This window comes from Papio anubis, chromosome 7 (assembly GCF_008728515.1).
Source record: "Papio anubis isolate 15944 chromosome 7, Panubis1.0, whole genome shotgun sequence".
Classification (NCBI taxonomy): domain Eukaryota; kingdom Metazoa; phylum Chordata; class Mammalia; order Primates; family Cercopithecidae; genus Papio; species Papio anubis.
Window position 1 is genome coordinate 129,761,346 of NC_044982.1, and position 20,182 is coordinate 129,781,527.

The window sequence follows — 20,182 nt, forward strand, 5'->3', positions numbered from 1 at the left end:
AGCCTATTTTTTCCAGTTTTGTCTAATAATATACTGACAGTACAAGAAAACATGATGTGTGTGTGTTCATAACAAATTTTTAATGAGTGCAAATATATTCTTAAAATATATTTTGTATTTAAATTTAGGCCGGGCGCAGTGGCTCATGCCTGTAATCCCAGCACTTTGGGAGGCTGAGGCGGGTGGATCACCTGAGGTCGGGAGTTCGAGACCAGCCTGACCAACATGGAGAAACCCCGTCTCTACTAAAAATACAAAATTAGCTGGGTCTGGTGGCACATGCTTATAATCCCAGCTACTAGGGAGGCTGAGGCAGGAGAATTGCTTGAACCTAGGAGGCAGAGGTTGCGGTGAGCCAAGATCGTGCCATTGCACTCCAGCCTGGGCAACAAGAGTGAAACTCTGCCTCAAAAAAAATAAAAAAATAAAGATAAATAAATAAATTTAAAATATTTGACCATGTTAAAAGTTCCTTTGAAAAGAGTTCTAAGAAACAGTTTAACCACTGCCTTAAAGTTTCCAGTAGTACTCCCTTCTTGTAAGACAAGCAACCATAGCTCACATTTGTATTTTATAATATTAAGTATAATTTGGAATTAGGAACAAAGTGGTAAAATACTTACCCAAGAGTTTAAAACCCTTTTAAAATAAGTTTGTTTAATTTATCAGTTGTTGTTTTTTATTAAGACAGAGTCTCGGCCGGGCGCGGTGGCACACGCCTGTAATCCCAGCACTTTGGGAGGCTGAGGCGGGGGGATCACAAGGTCTGGAGATCGAGACCATCCTGGATAACACGGTGAAACCTCATCTTTACTAAAAATACAAAAAGTTAGCTGGACGTGGTGGCATGCGCCTGTGGTCCCAGCTACTTGAGAAGCTGAGACAGAAGAAACCCTTGAACCCAGGAGGTGGAGGTTGCAGTGAGCCAAGATCACGCCACTGCACTCCAGCCTGGGCAACAGAGCGAGACTCCATCTCAAAAAAACAAAGACAGTCTCCCTCTGTTGTACAGGCTGGAGTGCAGTGGCACGATCTCAGCTCAGTACAACTTCTGCCTTTAAGGTTTAAGGGATTCTCATGCCTCAGCCTCCCAATTAGCTGGGATTACAGACATGTCTCCTGGCTAATTTTTTTGTTTTTAGTAGAGATGGCATTTCACCATGTTGGCCTGACTGGTCTCGAACTCCTGGCCTCAAGTGATCTGCCTGCCTGGGATTGCAGGAGTGAGCCACCGTGCCAGCCTTTTTTTTTTTTGAGGCGAGGTCTGTCACTCTGTCACATGGTCTGGATTGCTGTGGTGCTGTCGTGGCTCACTGCAGCCTCAAACTCCTGGGCTCAAGTGATCTGCTCACCTCAGCCTCCCAAAGTGCTGGGATTACAGGCATGAGCCACTGTGACTGGCCTCTTTCATCAGTTTTAGTAATCTTTATGAAGATATCAAATGGTGTTAACTCAGTTGTTTTAATACTAAATAAGGGGGAATAATTGTAGCAAATATATGAAGGAATAAGCCTGAACCCAGAGCCATTGGAAATCATATTGCCCCTGAAGGAAGTTGGGTGGTTGACAACCAAAAATTTACAAAAATAGAGGAAAATCTGGTGATTGTAAAACTATAATTCTTAGATTGCTATTGTTAGTATTTTTTCAGATTCATCATTGCTGTAGATTTAAGAAAAGTTCGAAAACACTTAAGGGAAAAAATGTAAGCTGATTGTTTTTAAGGGTTCAATTTTTGGGAAGGTAGAGAAAATACATTGTTTGGGGGAAACATACATAGTAGGAAGAGATGAAACTGACAAAGGTAAAAGACTGCAGTATAACAATGTTATCCTATTATAAATGCATCATTCATGAATTTAAAACATTTGAATGATTCCTGTTTATAGTCTGTACAGTCTGTTAGAATGGAATTTTGTGAATTATTTCATAAAACAGAACTTCGTTTTTGTAACCTAAATTTGTCTTTTTCAAATTTGAAAGAGAATCCCTAGTTTTAATATAAGAAGATTTCCTTCATTTTCACCCTTTTTATTATCAAACCCCTCTATAGACTGTAGTCTACTGTTCATATTCTGTGTCTTTAGTATCTTGTACAGTGTCTCATTAGCAGTAAGGATTCAGTAAAAGTGTTAAATTTTATGTATCGATTTTTCTTTATTCTTTCAAGTGTACTTTCTATACATATGTCCATATTTAATGTGTTAACATGCTTAGAAAAGCATTTAAAAATAGTCTTTATTCCAGATGTATATGACTACATTTATTGAGAAAACTGATGTGGACAGAATGACTCCTTAATTTGACAAACAAGTCTTTGTGATCCAGCCTCTGCCTGTCTCTTAGACTTCATCTCCTACAATTTTTCATTTTTATTTTGTCTCAGCCACACTGGGCCCCATGCTGTTCCACGGACACAGTAATAAACTTGTTTTTGCACTGGTGTCTACTTTGTCTGGAATGCTCTTTGCCCAGAGCTTCCTAAGAGTCAGTGCTCACTGTGGTCTCTATTCTAGTGTCATTTTCAAAGAGGCCTGTCTCCCTCACCTCCCTCTCCTTCTTTCCTCTCCCATTTACATTCCCCACTCCCCTCCCTCCCTCCCTTCCTCTCTCTCTCCCTCCCTCCCTCCCTTCCTTCCATCCTTCCTTCCTTTTCAGTGCATTCACTGTAAAATTGAGTATGGAAAGTACTGAGAATTTCTATACTGTTCCTCCTAACTCCACACACACAGCTTCCCCCACTATCAACATCCTGCACCAGAGTGGTTCATTTATTATTGATAAACCTGCAGTGACACATTATTATCACCAAGAGTCTATAATTTACTCTTTCTTGGTTTTGTATATTCTCTGGATTTTGAAAAATGTATAATGATGCGTATCAATCATTACAGTATCATACAGAATAGTCTCACTGTCCTAAAAATTCTCTGTACTCTGCCTGTTCACTCCTCCCTTCACTTAATCCTTGGCAACCACCGATCTTTTTTACTGTCTCTAGTCTTGCCCTTTCCAGAATGTCATTTGGAATTACACAGTATGTAGCCTTTTCAGATTAGCTTGTTTTTTTACTAATATGCATTTAAGTTTTCTCTGTGTCTTTTCATGGCTTGATAGCTCATTTCTGTTTTTTTTAATTGTGTTAGAAACCACACAGTATAAAATATATCCTTTTTTTTTTTTTTTTTTTTTTTTTTTTTTTGAGGCGGAGTCTTGCTCTGTCGCCCAGGCTGGAGGTGCAGTGGGGCAATCTTGGCTCACTCTAAGCTCCGCCTGCCGGGTTCACACCATTCTCCTGCCTCAGCCTCCTAAGTAGCTGGGACTACAGTTTCCTCCTACCATGCCCAGCTAATTTTTTGTATTTTTAGTAGAGACGAGGTTTCACCGTGTTAGCCAGGATGGTCTCGATCTCCTGACCTCGTGATCCACCCGCCTCAGCCTCCCAAAGTGCTGGGATTACAGGTGTGAGCCACCACACCCGGCCACTTTTTCATCTTTAAAACTGAAACTTGCCAGGCATGGTGTCTTGTGTCTGTAATCCCACTACTTTGAGAGCATGAGGTGGAGAATCACTTGAGCTAAGAAATTCAAGACCAGCGTGGTTAACATAGTAAGAGCCCATCTCTACAAAATATCAAAAACATTAGCTGGGCATGGTAGCATGTACCTGTAGCCCCAGCTACATGGGAGGCTGAGGCGGGAGGATCACCTGAGCCCAGGAGTTTGAGGCTGTGGTGAGCCATGATCACACCACTACACTCTAGCCTGAGCAGCAAAGTGAGACCCTATATCCATCAAACAACTCCCCTTTCCCACTTGCTCCATTCCCCTGGAAACAACCATTCTACTTTCTGTTTTTATGGTTTTGATGACTCTAAATATCTCATGTAAGTAGAATCATACAGTATTTTTACTTTTGTGACTGGCTTATTTCACTCAACAAGATGTCCTCAAGGTTCATCCAGGTTGTAGCATAGGACAGGATTTCCTTCTTTTTTTAAGGCTGAATAATATTCCATTGTATGTATATACCTCATTTTCTGTATTCATTTGTCAGTTGTAACTAAGAATAGATAAAGAATTACGAATAATGTTGCAATGAGCATGGGTGTACAAGTATCTCTTCAAGATCCTACTTTCAATTATTTTAGATTCAACAGTAGAAGAGGCCTTCCTCTTTGACTTTAAAAACATTTGACTTTAGACTTTCTGGTCTAACATAGGTCCTTCATTTCTCCTACTTTCTACAACCTCTTCTTGCTCAGTTTTTCTTACTAATACTTGACATTGTTTTATATATATACATGTTTATCTCTCTCAATAGAATATTAGTTGCATAAGAGCATGAACTTTGTCTTGTTTTGTTTTGTTTTTTTGAGACTGAGTCTTGCTCAGTTGCCCAGGCTGGAATGCAGTGGCACAATCTCGGCTCACTGCAACCTCCACCTCCTGGGTTCAAGTGATCCTCCCACCTCAGCCTCCCAAGTAGCTGGGACTACAGGTGCATGCCTCCACGCCCAGCTAATTTTTGTATTTTTAGTGACAGGGTTTCACCCTGTGGGCCAGGCTGGTCTCAAACTCCTGACCTCAAGTGATCCGCCCACCTCAGTGTCTGTTTTATTCATTGTTACATCTTTCAAACTCCAATTAGTGCCTGACACATAGTAGATACTCAATAATAAAAATATGTTGAATTGAATTTATTGGATAAAATGGAAAATTAAAAGTAAATGTGCTTGTACTTGAATATCTTTTTTGTTCGTGTTTTGATGTTTCTGAATTAGAACTTTCCCCTTTTCTATTTTCAGAATATGAGTGATGCCATGGCAATTCTGCACAAACTACAGACAGGCCTGGATGTAAATGTAAGATTCACTGGTGTTCGAGTGTTTGAATATACACCAGAATGCATAGTATTTGATCTTCTTGATATTCCTTTGTACCATGGGTGGTTAGTAGACCCTCAGGTAAGTCAAAGAATTTAAATTATATAAACACAAATGCAGGAAAAATGTATTAATTTGGAAAATTAATCTCAATTTATATTTTTTGTTACTTACTTTTTTTGCACTTTTGCCTGGAGTTAGCCAAACTATGAGGTTAAGAGCGCAGTCCTCCAGACTACTAAGTCTGCCCAAGACCTCTGACCCCAACTGCAAGGAGCTAGGGCCCAACTACAAGGTTAGAGGGAAGAGCTCATAGAAGACCACCCTTACTTCTCACACCAATCACAAGTTCAGAGGTTTCCCAAAACTACCCTCAGGTTCAGTAATTCACCAGAGTGACTGACAGGACTCCCTGAAACCTATTATACTCACCATTACAGTTTATTACAGGGCAAAGGTACAGGTTAAAATTAGCCAAGGAAAGAGAGATATATGGCAGAATCTCGGAGGGTTCCAACTGTGAAGCTTCCCCTTGGATCCTCAGGACATCATACCGTCCTGGAATTGATGTATGACAATATGCATGGAGTGCTGCCAATCCTGGAAGTTCACCCAACCTTCAGTGTTCAGATTTTTTATTGAGATTTCATTATGTAGGTATGATTTAATTTATTGCCCATGTAATTGAACCCAGACTCCTACCCTTTCCTCCCTGGAAGCTGAGCTGACACCATGTGGTTCAAGGGATCCATCATTAGTATAAACTGCAGGTGTGGCCCAAGGAGCCCACGATAAATAACACAGTCAGTCCTGTTGGTACGGAATTGCCAAGATTTAGAAGTTATTTCATAGGAGCCGGGACAAAGGTCAAACCTCTCTTTGGGCAAAACCATATTCTTTATTGCATAGCTTTGAAAAGAGATTTTGTATTACCTAAACATTTATTTTAAAAAGGCACTGCCATCTATCCATTCTAGCAATCCAGATTTTGCCTCTTGTCAAGGGTATCAGGGTCCTGGCAGGAAGTAGATGACACACTTAAGGATAACTGTCAGAAGTTTAATGAAGAGACTATTTACAAAGGTGTGGACAAAGTTAAGGGGAAAAGCAAAGGTTGGTGAAGCATCTTAGACCTAGCAACAGCAGAAAATGATTGCCACTCCTAACTCGGAAGAGACAAGGAGAGGGAATACTTAGCAGAACACAGCAAGATTGATTAGTAAAGCACAGAGCTCCTGACCAGGAGATGTGACCTGCAGGAGCGGAATACTACCACCAAGCTATGGCCCGGCAGGGAAAGAGCATAGGTAAAACATTCTCTGACTGCCACTTTCTGATTTCCTCCAGTAGCTCCCAGTGGCCAAATTCAGCTGATAACTAGAAAGTAAGAATTCCAGTTGCTGCAGTCCATAGAGGTTAGTCTCCCGAATAGAGAAGAAATGGAGAGTCAATTGGAAGGATGAAAGGAAAAAATAATTCTACTATCACATACTAAATTTTTCTATAGGTTAGAGTCTTCTCTTTTCCACTGATCTGTTATGTCTATTCCTATACTGTTGTAATATTATTTTCACTTACTTACATGTTTTAACATAAGTAAGATTCAAATTTCAAAATAATACTGGTTAATTGTGAACTTTAAAAGAAAAAGACAAAGGACTCCTACCAGCCAATGCCTTTCAAATTTATTTTGTTTTATGGTATGAGGTGAGAATTTACCTTTTTTATAAATTAAACTTTTTGTTTTGAAGTAATTGTAGATTCACATGCCAGTGTAAGAAATAATAAAGAATGGGCTGGGTGCAGTGGCTCACGCCTGTAATCCCAGTACTTTGGGAGGCCGAGGCGGGTGGATCATGAGGTCAGGAGTTCAAGACCAGTCTGGCCGAGATGGTGAAACCCCGTGTCTACTAAAAAAATACAAAAATTAGCCGGGTGTGGTGGCGGGCACCTGTAATCCTAGCTACTCAGGAGGCTGAGGCAGGAGAATCACTTGAACCCAGGAGGCGAAGTTTGCAGTGAGGCAAGATGGTGCCACTGTACTCTAGCATGGGCAACAGAGCAAGACTCCATCTCAAAAAAAAAAAAAAAAAGAAATAATAAAGAACGATCCCTCATACCTTTTACCCAGTTTTCCCCAATGGGAAAATTTAGTAATTTTGCAAAATTTAGTAAAATATCAAAACTAGGAAATTGACATTAATAAAGTCAAAATACATGGCTGGACACAGTGACTCATGCCTATAATCCTAGAACTTTGGGAGGCCAAGGCAAGAGGATCACTTGAGCCCAGGAGTTCAAGACTAGCCTGGGTAACATGGCAAAACCTTATGTCTACAAAAATTAGCCAGGCATGATGGAACATGCCTGTAGTCCCAGCTATTCAGGAAGCTGAGGTGGGAGGATCACTTGTGCCTAGGAAGTTGAAGCTACAGTGAGTTGTGATCACACCACTGCGTTCCAGCCGGAGAGAAAGAGCGAGACCCTGTCTCAAAATAAATAAATAAGTAAACAAAGTCAAGATACAGAACATTTCTATTAACACAAGAATCCCTCCTGATGCCCTTTTATATCCACACCCACTTCTCTCACACCCTTACCCTCTTCTTAACCCCTGACAACCACTAATCTTTCTCCATTTCTATAATTTTGTTATTTCTAGAATATTATATAAGCAAAATAATACAGTGTGTAATCTTTTTGGATTGGCATTTCAGATTTATCATAAGTCTCCAAAGCATCATCCAGATTGTTGCATCTATCAATAGTTTGTTCCTTTTTATTACTGAGTACTATTCTATGGTGTGGACATACTGTGGTTTTACTTGTTAAAGAGCATCTGGGCGTTTTCCAGTCCCTGGCCATCATGATAAAACTGCTGTAGGCTGGGCCTGGTGGCTCACGCGGTAATCCCAGCACTTTGGAAGGCTGAGGCGGGTGAATCACTTGAGGCCAGGAGTTCGAGACCAGCCTGGCCAACATGGCGAAACCCTGTCTCTACTAAAAATACAAAAATTAGATGGGTGTCGTCATGGCGGGTGCCTGTAATCCCAGCTACTCGGGAGGCTGAGGCAGAGAGAATTGCTTGAACCCAGGAGGCAGAGGTTACAGTGAGCTGAGAATGCACCACTGCACTCCAGCTTGGGCGACAGAGTGAGACTCTGTCTCAAAAAACAAAAATAAAAAAATAAAAATTTGACAATATTAAATGTTGGCAAAGATGTGCAGCATAGAGAAGTCTCACTCCTTGTGGTGAGAATGGAAATTGACCATTTACTTTGGAAGCCAGTTTAGTTTATCCATTAAAGTTGATGCTAAGCGTTCCTTAAGACCCAGCAATTTGGCAAGGCATACACTCCTGATGAGTGGAACAGGATAAATGTCCTAGAGTTTTTCACAGCAGTATTATTTGCCATAATCCCAAACTGAAAACAAGTTGAATAACCATCAGAAGACAAATGAATAACCACATTATGGTATATTCTATGGAATACTATACTACAATGAAAACAAACATGTGCATACCACTATATACAACAACCTTACACTATGTATTTGTTGATTTGGTTTATTATTACTCTAGAATATAAGCTTTATGAAAGCATAAACTATTTTGCTCACTGTTGTGTGTATAGATTCTCTAATGGCACCTTGTATGTAGTAGTATGTAATAGACATCCAAATAAATTGGATGAATGGAGTTCTGGGGTGGGAAAGACAAGATCTTACTCTGACACCCAGGCTAGAGTATAGTGGCATGATCATAGCTCACTGCAACCTGGGACTACTGGGCTAAAGCAGTCCTGTCTCAGCCTCCTGAGTAGCTGGGACTACAGGCACACACTCCCATGCCTGGCTAGATTTTTTATTTTTTGTGAAGACAAAGTCTTGCTATGTTGCCCAGGGTGGTCTCAAATTCCTGGGCTGAAGCAGTCCTCCCCCACTAGCCTCCTAAAGTTGGGATTATAGATGTGAGCCACCACACCTGGCCTTGGGTGAAACACTAATGTACAGATTCTGGATTCTGCCTATGAATATTTGAAATCTTTTTTATTGCTACTCTAGAGAAATATATGTGATTCTTGTATATTGGTCTTTTTTTTTTTTTTTTTTTTTTGAGATGGCATTTTGTTCTTGTTGCCCAGACTAGAGTGCAGTGGCGTGATCTTGGCTCACTGCAACCTCCACCTCCCGGTTTCAAGTGATTCTCCTGTCTCAGCCTCCCAAGTAGCTGGGCTTACCGGTGCCCACCACCACACCTGGCTAATTTTTTGTATTTTTAGTAGAGATGAGGGTTCATCTTGTTGGCCAGGCTGGTCTGGAACTCGCGACCTCAGGTGATCTGCCCGCCTCAGCTTCCCAAAGTGCTGGGATTATAGGCATAAGCCACCATGCCCAGCCTGTTGATCTTGTGTTTATTATTGTAGTTGGGTTTTGGGGGGTTTTGTTTTGTTTTACAGACAGTGTCTTGCCCCATTGCCCAGGCTGATTGATGTGTAGTAGCATGATCATAGCTCATTGCAGCCTTGAACTCTTGGACTCAAGCAATCCTCTCGCCTCAGCCTCTTGAATAGCTGGGACTATCGATGTGCACCACCATGTCCAGCTAATTTTTTAAAAAATGTTTTGTTAGAGGCCTTGCGTGGTGGCTAACGCCTGTAATCCCAACATTTTGAAAGACCAAGGTGGGAGAATTGCTTGAGCCCAGGAGTTTGAGGCCAGCCCGGACAACATAATGAGACTGTCTCTACCAAAAATTTCAAAATTAGCTGAGTGTGGTGGCGTGTGCCTATAGTCCCAGCTATGCAGGAGGCTGAGGTGGAAGGATTGCTTGAGCCTGGGAGGTTGAGGCTGCAGTGGGCTGTGATCACACCACTGCATTCCAGCGAGAGTGACACAGTGAGACCCAGATCACACCACTGCACTCCATTGTGGGTGACACAGCATGGGAGACAGAGTAAGAAAAAAATCTCAAAAAAATATTTTATTTTATTTTTAGAGACAGGAGTTTTGCTGTGTTGCCCAGACTGGTCTTGAACTCCTGGCCTTAAGATATCCTCCTGCCTCAGCTTCCTAAAGTGTTTGCGTTATGGTGTGAGCCACCACAGCCAACTTATTGTAGCTGTATTTTTGTGGATTTCTTAGAATTGAAAATTCAGATTCTTTGAAAAGACTTACTGAAATTGAGTCACTAATGAAAAGCACTATAAAGTAAAGGTGTTGAGGAAAATAACATCTGAAGAGATTGTGCCCTCAAATTGTTTCTTAAGGGTCTAACTTCTCATTTTACATAAATCAAAGCTGGAACTCATAGATGTTTTTTGTGCAATCTACATAGAATCTTATCCCAAGGATCCTCTCGCAAAGAAAAGGATTTGTTTGGCTCTGCGTCAGAAGATTGACCATTGAATACATTTTTGTGTTTTAAGTTAATATGAAATGTTTAAGATATGGACCAGGCACATTGGCTCACACCTGTAATCCCAGCACTTTGGGAGACTGAGACAGGCAGAGTACTTGAGGTCAGGAGTTCAAGACCATCCTGGCCAACATTGTGAAACCCCGACTCTACTAAAAAATACAAAAATTAGCTGGGCGTGGTGCCAGGCGCCTGTAGTCCCAGCTACTAGGAAGGCTGAGGCAGGAGAATCGCTTGAACCTGGGAGGCAGAGGTTGCAGTGAGCCAAGATTGCCCCACCACACTCCACCCTGGTGACAGAGCGAGACTCCATCTAAAAACAAACAAAAAAATTAGTCAGGTGTGGTGGCGGGTACCTGTAATCCCTGCTACTCGGGAGGCTGAGGCAGGAGAATCACTTGAACTTGGGAGGTAGAGGTTGCAATGAGCCAAGATCACACCACTGCACTCCAGCCTGGGCAAGAGAATGAGACTCGATTCCCCCCACTAAAAAAAATGTTTAGGATATCTATGCCTGAATGAGTTAAGAGTCTTTTAGTATTGTAGACTTTTTCATAAACAAGGAAAATAAATTATAGCCTAGAATGGTGGTTCTCAAACTTGTTATGCATCGGAATCACCTGCTCAGTGGAATGAAAACTTACACAATTGAGAAGCAACTTGAGCCTGAAATTCTTTTACATCTTTTTAATAAGCTCCCCAACTTTGAAAACCACTGCTGAGTATGTGCAGATATATGTTGAGACCTGTGATATTCAAAGGTGATCATTTGAATGTAGGAAGAAAACATTGTTCCTCTTATTTTTATTTATATAATTCTAAAATTTGTATTTATTAGGTATATAACTTGTTAATACAGCAATACACGTAAATAATTTATAAATAAATATAAATATATTTTTATGTATGGAAAGGCAACTATATAAGTTGTTTAGACAGTAGAAACCTCTTTTTCTTCTATAGTCAAAGCAAAGTGTAATGGAGACAGAGTAAAGAAGCCCAGTTTTATTTTCCTATAGCTTAAAAGTTTAAATTTACTCTTCTGCTGTACCTCCAAAAACAAAGATTAAATAAGAATCATGAAGCAGATATCATTCCTGATTAACATACTTTTCTTCAGGAAAATAACGTTAGTTATCTCTACTCACATCTCCACTATACTTCTCTAGGAAATAAGTAATAAAATGTAATAATTTTATTAATCTTATAAATTAACATATTTAAAGTTGCCTTGCTTTAAATATGCAGCATTTGTTTTTTAGTTTTTAAAAAAAAAAAAAAACTGTTGCTTGGTAGTTTATGCTGGGTGAAAAAAAATGGATATTTTCTTATTTTTTCTCCTGAAATAGTTTATGTTTTATTTTGATCACTTAAATACATGTTTATGACCTTAAGAAATAAAGTTGCATGTAATAATCCTATTTAATCTTTTTTTGCATAATTAAAATAATACAACTGCAGTATTTTTCGTAATGTGTCATACTGAGCTGTAAACAAACTTGGAAACTGTTGGGTGTTGATTTTAGTGCTGATTTTGTTTTTCTTAAATAATAGTTTTATATTTAGTATTAGAATAAAATTATAAAGAGTGATATGGCTCTCTTTTGTTTTGTTTCTAATCTTACCATGATTAGTGAGACAGTCATTTGTTTTCTAGATTGATGACATCGTAAAAGCTGTTGGTAACTGCAGCTACAACCAACTAGTGGAGAAGATCATCTCTTGTAAACAGTCAGACAATAGTGAGCTGGTTAGTGAAGGTGGGTGAGTGCTGCTGTTTCCTGACTTTTGAAATTCTTGGCAAGATAATTTTTCTAATAATTTAATATCTTTCAAATTTATTAAATAAGACTTCTAAAAAACACATGTCATATTACTTGTATGAATTTTAAGAAGTAACCATTCACAGGCTGGGCATGGTGGCTCTCGCCTGGAATCCCAGCGCTTTGAGAGGCCGAGGCAGGTGGATCACCTGAGGACAGGAATTCATGATCAGCCTGGCCAACATGGTGAAACCATGTGTCTGCTAAAAATACAACAAAAAATTAGCCGGCCATGGTGGCTCATGCCTGTAATCCCAGCTACTCAGAAGGCTGAGGCAGGAGAATCACTTGAACCCAGGAGGCGGAGGTTGCAGTGAGCCAAGATCGCGCCACTGTACTCCACCCTGAGCAACAGAGTGACTCTGTATCAAAAAAAAAAAAAAAAAAAAAAGAAGTAATCCTTCATAAAGGTGCCAATTAAAGGTTTTTCCTAGAATTCTTTTTCATTTAACTTGTAAAATCAGGCCTCGATTCTATTAAAAATCTTTGGAATCACTTGCTAACTTTGGTATAGTCATGTACCCAGAGGTTACTGATAATTACTTTTTTAAAAAAGGTTTATTATTTAGGAGTACTGAATGGACTTTATCATTGATCCTGAATACTTCAATTGACTGAGATGAGTATTATGGTGCTCAAGTACTCTATTTTAGTAGACTACTGCCTTACGTTTTAGCATAATATAATATATTAAAGCCCCATTCTGGATCAGAATATGCCTCTGAAAATCAGTTTTCCTAATCCTTAGCTAACTGAAATTCCTAAATTCATCATCACAAAATCAGTTTAATATTTTTTCAACTGTGTTCCAGTCAATGATGAGAAGTGGAGATTTGAAACAGAATGCTATCAAAAGGTATAGCATGTAGATATACCTTCTTAGTCCCCATTTTACTCTTTCAAAAATACACACAAATACTGAGGCTATACTTCTTCTTTCTATGAAAGGTAAACAAAAAAGAAAGAGAAATCATGAGAAGTAGAGCATGAGTTTTAGTCTGTCTCAGACACACAATTATTTTACATAAGATATAATGAAAGTTTATTACAATAATCACATTTTTAAGAATTAAAACTGACGACTACAAGAACATATGAGCATATAAAAGATATGTGCATGAATTCCATCTATATTAATCAGAACCCAACTAATTATATTACTTAATTATCCAGAAGTTTAACACATTTTTGCAAAAGAGGAAAATAATAAGAAAATACATAGTATTTTAGTTAAGGTTTATCCTAATCTTTTTTTTTTTTTTTTTTGGAGATGGAGTTTCACTCTTGTTGCCCAGGCTGGAGTGCAATGGTGCGATCTCAGCTCACTGCAACCTCTACCTCCCAGGTTCAAGCCATTCTCCTGCCTCAGCCTCCCGAGTAGCTGGGATTACAGGCATGCACTAATTTTGTATTTTTCGTAGAGATGGGATTTTGTCTTGATCAGGCTGGGAGGTTTATGCTAGTCTTCTACTTGCAATAAACATATAAAGATGCAGGGACAGGCTGGACATTGTGGCCCACACCTGTAATCCCAGCACTTTGGGAGGCTGAGGCAGGAGGACTGCTTGAGCCCAGGAGTTTGAGACTAGCCTGGGCAATGTAGCAAGATCCCATTTCTAAAAAATAAAAATAAAAAATTAGCCAGGCACCTGTAGCTCCACGTACTTGGTAGGCTGAGGCTGAAAGATCACTTGAACCCAGGAGGTCAAGGCTGCAGTGAGCCAAGATCATGCCACTACACTCTAGCCTGGGCAACAGAATAGAATCTGTCTTAAAAAAAAACCAAAAAGCAAAAAACATTATACAGTCGTTGATCGTTGATTTCTCTGACAACTCTTTCGTTACAGCATGAGGCAGCAATGTTCAAATTTTAGGAGGGAAGGAAGCAACAAAACTGTTAGAAAAGTGTTTTATCTCAATTAACAAAATTCCTTCTCAATGAACTAGACTGTAGGGGGGAAAAACTCCACCCACTAGAAGTTTGCATTCCTATACAAGCTCTCATTACCATAGATATATTACTAAAAAGAAGCTCCTATTTTAAAAATGTCTATCTGTGGAATCCTTCTTCAGTAATGTCCAGTATACTAGAGTATGCTATTCAGTAGTACTTGAAGGAACAATATGATTCAGAAAGTGGTAACAGACAGAATGCTAGCCAAGAAGTAATACTTGGATAAACTGACTTATGGAGTATGAAGTTATGTGGAACACTTTTAACATCTTTCCCAATTATGTCTACAAATACAGTAAGGATGGGACTTAGTACTACAATAATTAATAAAATGAACAAAAAAGTCAGTCCCTTCATTACTTCTTTTTCCTTAACCTGATGTCACAAATATTATTATTTTTCTGACATTGATTCCTCAGGATAACGAAAAACTATAGTTAATATATGTGTTATTGATAATTTAGGAAGAACATCATGGTAAAAGCAAAGAAAGAAACCCTCTAAAATGGTATAGAATTTTTAAGGAATATCTACTGGGTATATTTATTGATTACTTCCTTGATATATAAATTTCATAGTGGTGAAATTCTACATGCCAGATTTCCATATTAAAGAATAATTATATGTGTCATTCAGCATAATTAAAAAGCTAAACTAGATATTTGTTCATAAGTGACTACAAATATGTAGTTCATTTGAAATAATTACTTAACACTAATGGTTACTTGTATAAAACACTAAGAAATCATGGAAAATAAAAGGCCATAATAGACCATAATAGACATTTTTACTTACTTTTTAGCAATTAGGTTTCCTTCATCATTTTTCTTTATCATATTATCTTTTTTTTTTTTTTTTTTTGAGACAATCTCGCTCTGTCACCCAGGCTGGAGTGCAGTGGCATGATCTCGGCTCACTGCAACCTCTGCCTCCTGGATTCAAGCAATTCTCCTGCCTCAGCCTCCCGAGTAGTTGGGACTACAAGCATGTGCCACCGTGCCTGACTAATTTTTGTATTTTTAGTAGAGATGGGGTTTCACCATGTTGGCCAGGCTGGTCTCGAACTCCTGACCTCAGGTGATCTGCCAGCCTCGACCTCCCAAAGTGCTGAGATTACAGGCATAAGCCACCTCAGCCAGCCCATCATATATCATATTATCTTGAGTGGTGTTCAGTTGAAATAATCTGCTTTCTTTTTCTGTTTAGCCTGCAATTGTAGCTTTCCCTTTAAATCAGTATAATACCTCAAAGCTGACTTATTTCTAATCTTTATTAAAAAAAAAAATAAGTTTTGATCACAGGTGATAACTTTTTAAAAATTCACACATTTTATTTCCTATCAAGGTATGGAGAATAAGAAATATATTCCCTCAAATTCCTTTTTAAGGAAAAAGAAATGTTATTTAGCAAATAATCAAATAGAGTTAGGTGTTCTTTCAACTTGTTTTAGATAACATTCACTTTTCTTGATGCAAATACCTTGTAAGTAAAGGTATAGAACTTTTACTTTACGTAGAATACTTATTTGTAGAACACAGTGCTTTTGGGTGTTGATACCTTTTTTATTTTCTACTTCTTTTCCAGTATAGTGATGAATAGAAACAATACCTTTTTGAATCTGGTTGTGATGATGCTGATTTTTCATGGCAGCAAAAATCAGCAAGTTTAAAAAAAAGCACAGTACCAGCAGCCAGACTTCACCAGAGCTGTTCATTTAATTCCAGATGCTCTCAGGAATCGTTCTTTTTTGTTGTGTGTGTGGTTGTTGTTTGTTTGTTTTGAGACAGAGTCTTGCTCAGTTGCCCAGGCTGGAGGCTGGAGTACAGTGGTGCAATCTCGGCTCACTGCAACCTCTGCCTCCTGGGTTCAAGCAGTTGTTCTGCCTTAGCCTCCCAAGTAGCTGGGACTACAGGCTCACGTCACCACACTGGCTAATTTTTTGTATTTTTAGATGAGACAGGGTTTCACCATGTTGTCCAGGCTGGTCTCAAACTCCTGACAGCTGATCTGCCCACCTCCGCCTCCCAAAGTGCTGGGATTACAAGTGTGAGCTGCCACACCCGGCCTAGGAATGTTTCTTTAACAGTTGATCCTAGGACAAAAATACGCTTATAAAAATATTTCTAGGATATGTATTCATTTATTAAAATATTTATTGAGCCTTTATTATGTGCCATAAATACTGAACATTATAGTTTGGCTTATTATTTTTATTAAATAATATTGGTTTCCTTTTTCTTTCTTCAACTTTTATTTTGAAAAATCTCAAACCCATAAAAAATATTATAATGGCACAATGAACATTTATATGCTCTTTACCTAAATTTACCAATTGTTAATATATTGAATGTTTTCTTTTTTTCTGTATTCCTACACACCGAACACATAATCTTTTTTTTTTTTTTTTTTTTTTGAGACGGAGTTTTGCTCTTATTGCCCAGGCTGGAGTGCAATGATGCAACCTTGGCTCACCACAACCTCTGCCTCCCAGGTTCAAGTGATTCTTCTTCCTCAGCCTCCCGAGTAGCTGAGATTACAGGCATGCACCACCACACCTAGCTAATTTTGTATTTTTAATAGAGATGGGGTTTCTCCATGTTGGTCAGGCTGGTCTCAAACTCCCAACCTCAGGTGATCTGCCCGCCTTGGCCTTCCAAAGTGCTGGGATTACAGGCATGAGCCACTGCACCTAGACCCACACACTCTTTTTTCCCTAAATCTTGTGAGAATTAATTGCAAATATAGCACTTTGCCCGTAAATGCTTCATCATTTGTCTCCTAAGAACAAGGAATTCTCTTATATAAATTCTCCTATATAATCACGATACAATTATCTCAAGCAATTTAGCATTTATAGAATATTATTTAATATATTGTTCATATTCAGAATTATCCCATTTTCCCAGTAATGCCCCTTACAGCTTTTAATTTTTTTCAATGTAGGCTCCAATTAAGAATCATTTAGTTGTCACATCTCTTTAGTCTTCTGTAATGTAGAATAGTTCTATAACCTTCTTCCTTCCTTCCTCTCTTGCTTCCTCCCTTCCTTCCTTCCTTGCTTCCTCCCTCCTTTCCTTCCTTGCTTCCTCCCTCCTTTCTTTCCTTTTTTGTCTTTTATGACATTGACTTTTTAAAATAGTCCAGGCCAGTTGTTCCATTGAATATTCCTCAATTTGGATTCATCTGATTATTTCCTCATTAGTAGATTCAGGTTATATATTTTTGGCAGGGATGCTACATAGGTGAGATTATGTCTTTCCCAGTGCATCAAATTGGGGGCACATGAGCCTGATTATCTCATTATTGGTGATGTTCAAATATAAGATAATATCTGCCAGGTTTTAATACTGTAAAGATGCCCTTTTCCCTTGGTAGTTAATAAGTCACCTGTGATGTTATTCTTTAAACTCTGTGAATATGCTATTCCTTAATAATCTTTCACCCAGTAGATCTGGCATCCATTGATTCTTGCCTGAATCAATTATTACTGTGGTGGTCATAATTTCTGTTATTCCTTCTATTTATTAGTTGTTATTCTTCTGTAACAGAACAGTTTTCACTTCTCTTCCTTCTCCTCCTTCCCCATTAAAAAAAATTATATCAATATAAACTCATGGATTCCTTTTTATTCAGTGTATTATAATCCATTATCATTATTCTTTTTGATGCTTTAATTGTTCTAAATATGATATGGCCAGTGGGATGCCCTCAAGTTGGGTCTTGTGTTCTTTTGTATCTCCTCATCTTTCCTTGAGCACTTATTTTTTGGCACAGTAAAATGTTCTGGGCTCCCTACTGTACTCCTGGAATCAAATCATATGAGTGGACTGGGCGCGGTGGCTCATGCCTGTAATCCCAGTACTTTGGGAGGCCAAGGTAGGTAGATCACCTGAGGTCAGGAGTTCGAGACCAGTCTGGCCAACATGGTGAGACCCTGTCTCTACTAAAAATACAAAAAATTAGCCAGGTGTGCAGTGAGCCGAGATAGCGTCACTGTACTCCAGCCTGGGAACAGAGTGAGATTCTGTCTCAAAAAAAAAAAGAAAAAAAAAATTATATGAGCTTTTATCTTTTCAAGTAAAATCTGGGCATTTGTCATTAAAATAAATTGTTTGGGCCGGGCGCGGTGGCTCAAGCCTGTAATCCCAGCACTTTGGGAGGCCGAGACGGGCGGATCACGAGGTCAGGAGATCGAGACCATCCTGGCTAACACAGTGAAACCCCGTCTCTACTAAAAATACAAAAAACTTAGCCGGGCGAGGTGGCAGGCGCCTGTAGTCCCAGCTACTCGGGAGGCTGAGGCAGGAGAATGGCGTGAACCCGGGAGGTGGAGCTTGCAGTGTGGGTGACAGAGTGAGACTCCGTCTCAAAAAAAAAAAAAAAAAATTGTTTTGCCCATCCTTTTGAGAAAAAAATACATTAATGTATTTGATCTTTGAAACTTAAATATAGATTAAATTCTTTAAAATTAGATTGTTTAAAGCTGTCACAGTGACAAGTTAAGTTCTGACTAAGCTTAAATTTGAACACAAATCTCAGACAGGACCACATCTAGGCAACATTTTTAAATAAATCAAATTTCCTTCCTTCCTATTTCTACATTCTATTCCTTTTTACCTAATGATAGTACCTGTCTTTCTAACTTCACCATCTGTAAGGCATTCATTACTTTCATGTTCTCTAATAACTGTCCAGTAATAGAGGAAAACAGTTTAATGAACTAATTTATTATTGAATTTCTTTTTTCTTTTTTTTTTTTTTTTTTAAGATAGAGTCTCTGTCGCCCAGACTGGAGTGCACTGGTACAGTCTCGGCTCACTGCAAACTCCGCCTCCCAGGTTCATGCCATTCTCCTGCCTCAGCCTCCCAAGTAGCTGGGACTACAGGCCCCTGCCACCACACCCAGCTAATTTTTTTGTATTTTTAGTAGAGAAGGGGTTTCCCTGTGTAAGCCAGGATGGTCTCGATTTCCTGACTTCATGATCCGCCCGTCTCAGCCTCCCAAAGTGCGGGGATTACAGGCGTGAGCCACCGCACCCAGCCTTGAATTTCTGAATATAAGAAATATTTTCAAATATAGTAATCTTCTCAGGAAAATCAGGCTTACATTTATTCTCATGAATAATGCTCTATTATCGTTATATGAATTTTTTTACCTTTAGTATCATCAATAACAATATCTAACAATAAAATTGAGATTTAATGTGAATGTTGTAAATAAACCATGGATTATTTGAATCAGTAACACCTCTTTGAGCGTTATAATGATGCTCTGATAAGTCTACAGATAAATAAACCGCTGTGTAACACTTAGAGTTGTTTTCCAAAGTTTGTTTAAATAGTTGTAAAAAGTTAAAACTAGATTAGCCTTTTCCACTAAAACCACTGTTTAAGAGATGACAGGAGAATTACGAAACATTGTTTTTTCTAGTTCTTAATAAGTTATGCTTTATGGTTTTGGGAGAGATATAATTCAGGTGGCATTTATAATACTCGTCTGCAATAAATTTTAAAACTTAATACCCATAATAATTCTCCTAGGTTACAGTCTTCACTTTGCCATAACTAGTTTTATGTCCTTGGGCAAGTCACTTATTCTCTCTGAGCCTATGTCCTATTCTGTAAAAAGAAGTAGCAGAGAAAGACCTTTCTAATGTTGAATTTTTGAATTTCACACTAACATGAAAGTAATGTGCTATATATCTACTGAATTTCTGTATCTTTTTGAGAGGGATCTGTAGAGAGGATATTGTGTGAGTAAGGTATGGAAGGGGCATTTAAAAACATCTTTCTGAAGGGAACATTTAGTAATACAGATATTACAGACAGCAGTGGTACTTTTCAGCACAGGCATAATGCCTACTCTTTAAATGCTACATAATAGTAAATGCTATTTACTAGTGTACATCATAAATGCTATTCATTAGTATATGGTCACTTAGTACTTGGCAAAGTAACAGCAGTAATCAGGTGAAGAAACCTCTTATATCTAAATGTATAAACCGAAAAAGTTGCAAGTATTCAATGAATTTCTTTTGACTATAGACCTCTTTATAATTTTTGTACTTCTGTCATAACAAAGTCCTTGCAGTAGTGTGAT

General features: G+C 38.6%; 1 protein-coding gene across 3 annotated transcripts in view; it reads left to right on the plus strand.

Moving 5' to 3' along the window:
* The window catches only part of MINDY2 (MINDY lysine 48 deubiquitinase 2), an 83,592-nt gene that overhangs the window by 34,024 nt on the left and 29,386 nt on the right, over nucleotides 1–20,182 (plus strand). For 2 of the 3 annotated variants that reach the window (XM_003900991.4, XM_009210283.3), the window contains exons 4-5: nucleotides 4,809–4,967; nucleotides 11,963–12,065. In XM_003900991.4, coding sequence (XP_003901040.2) covers nucleotides 4,809–4,967; nucleotides 11,963–12,065 — 262 coding nt within the window. The remainder of the gene's footprint in view (nucleotides 1–4,808; nucleotides 4,968–11,962; nucleotides 12,066–20,182) is intronic. The other variant, XM_021940611.2, reaches the window with a different exon arrangement.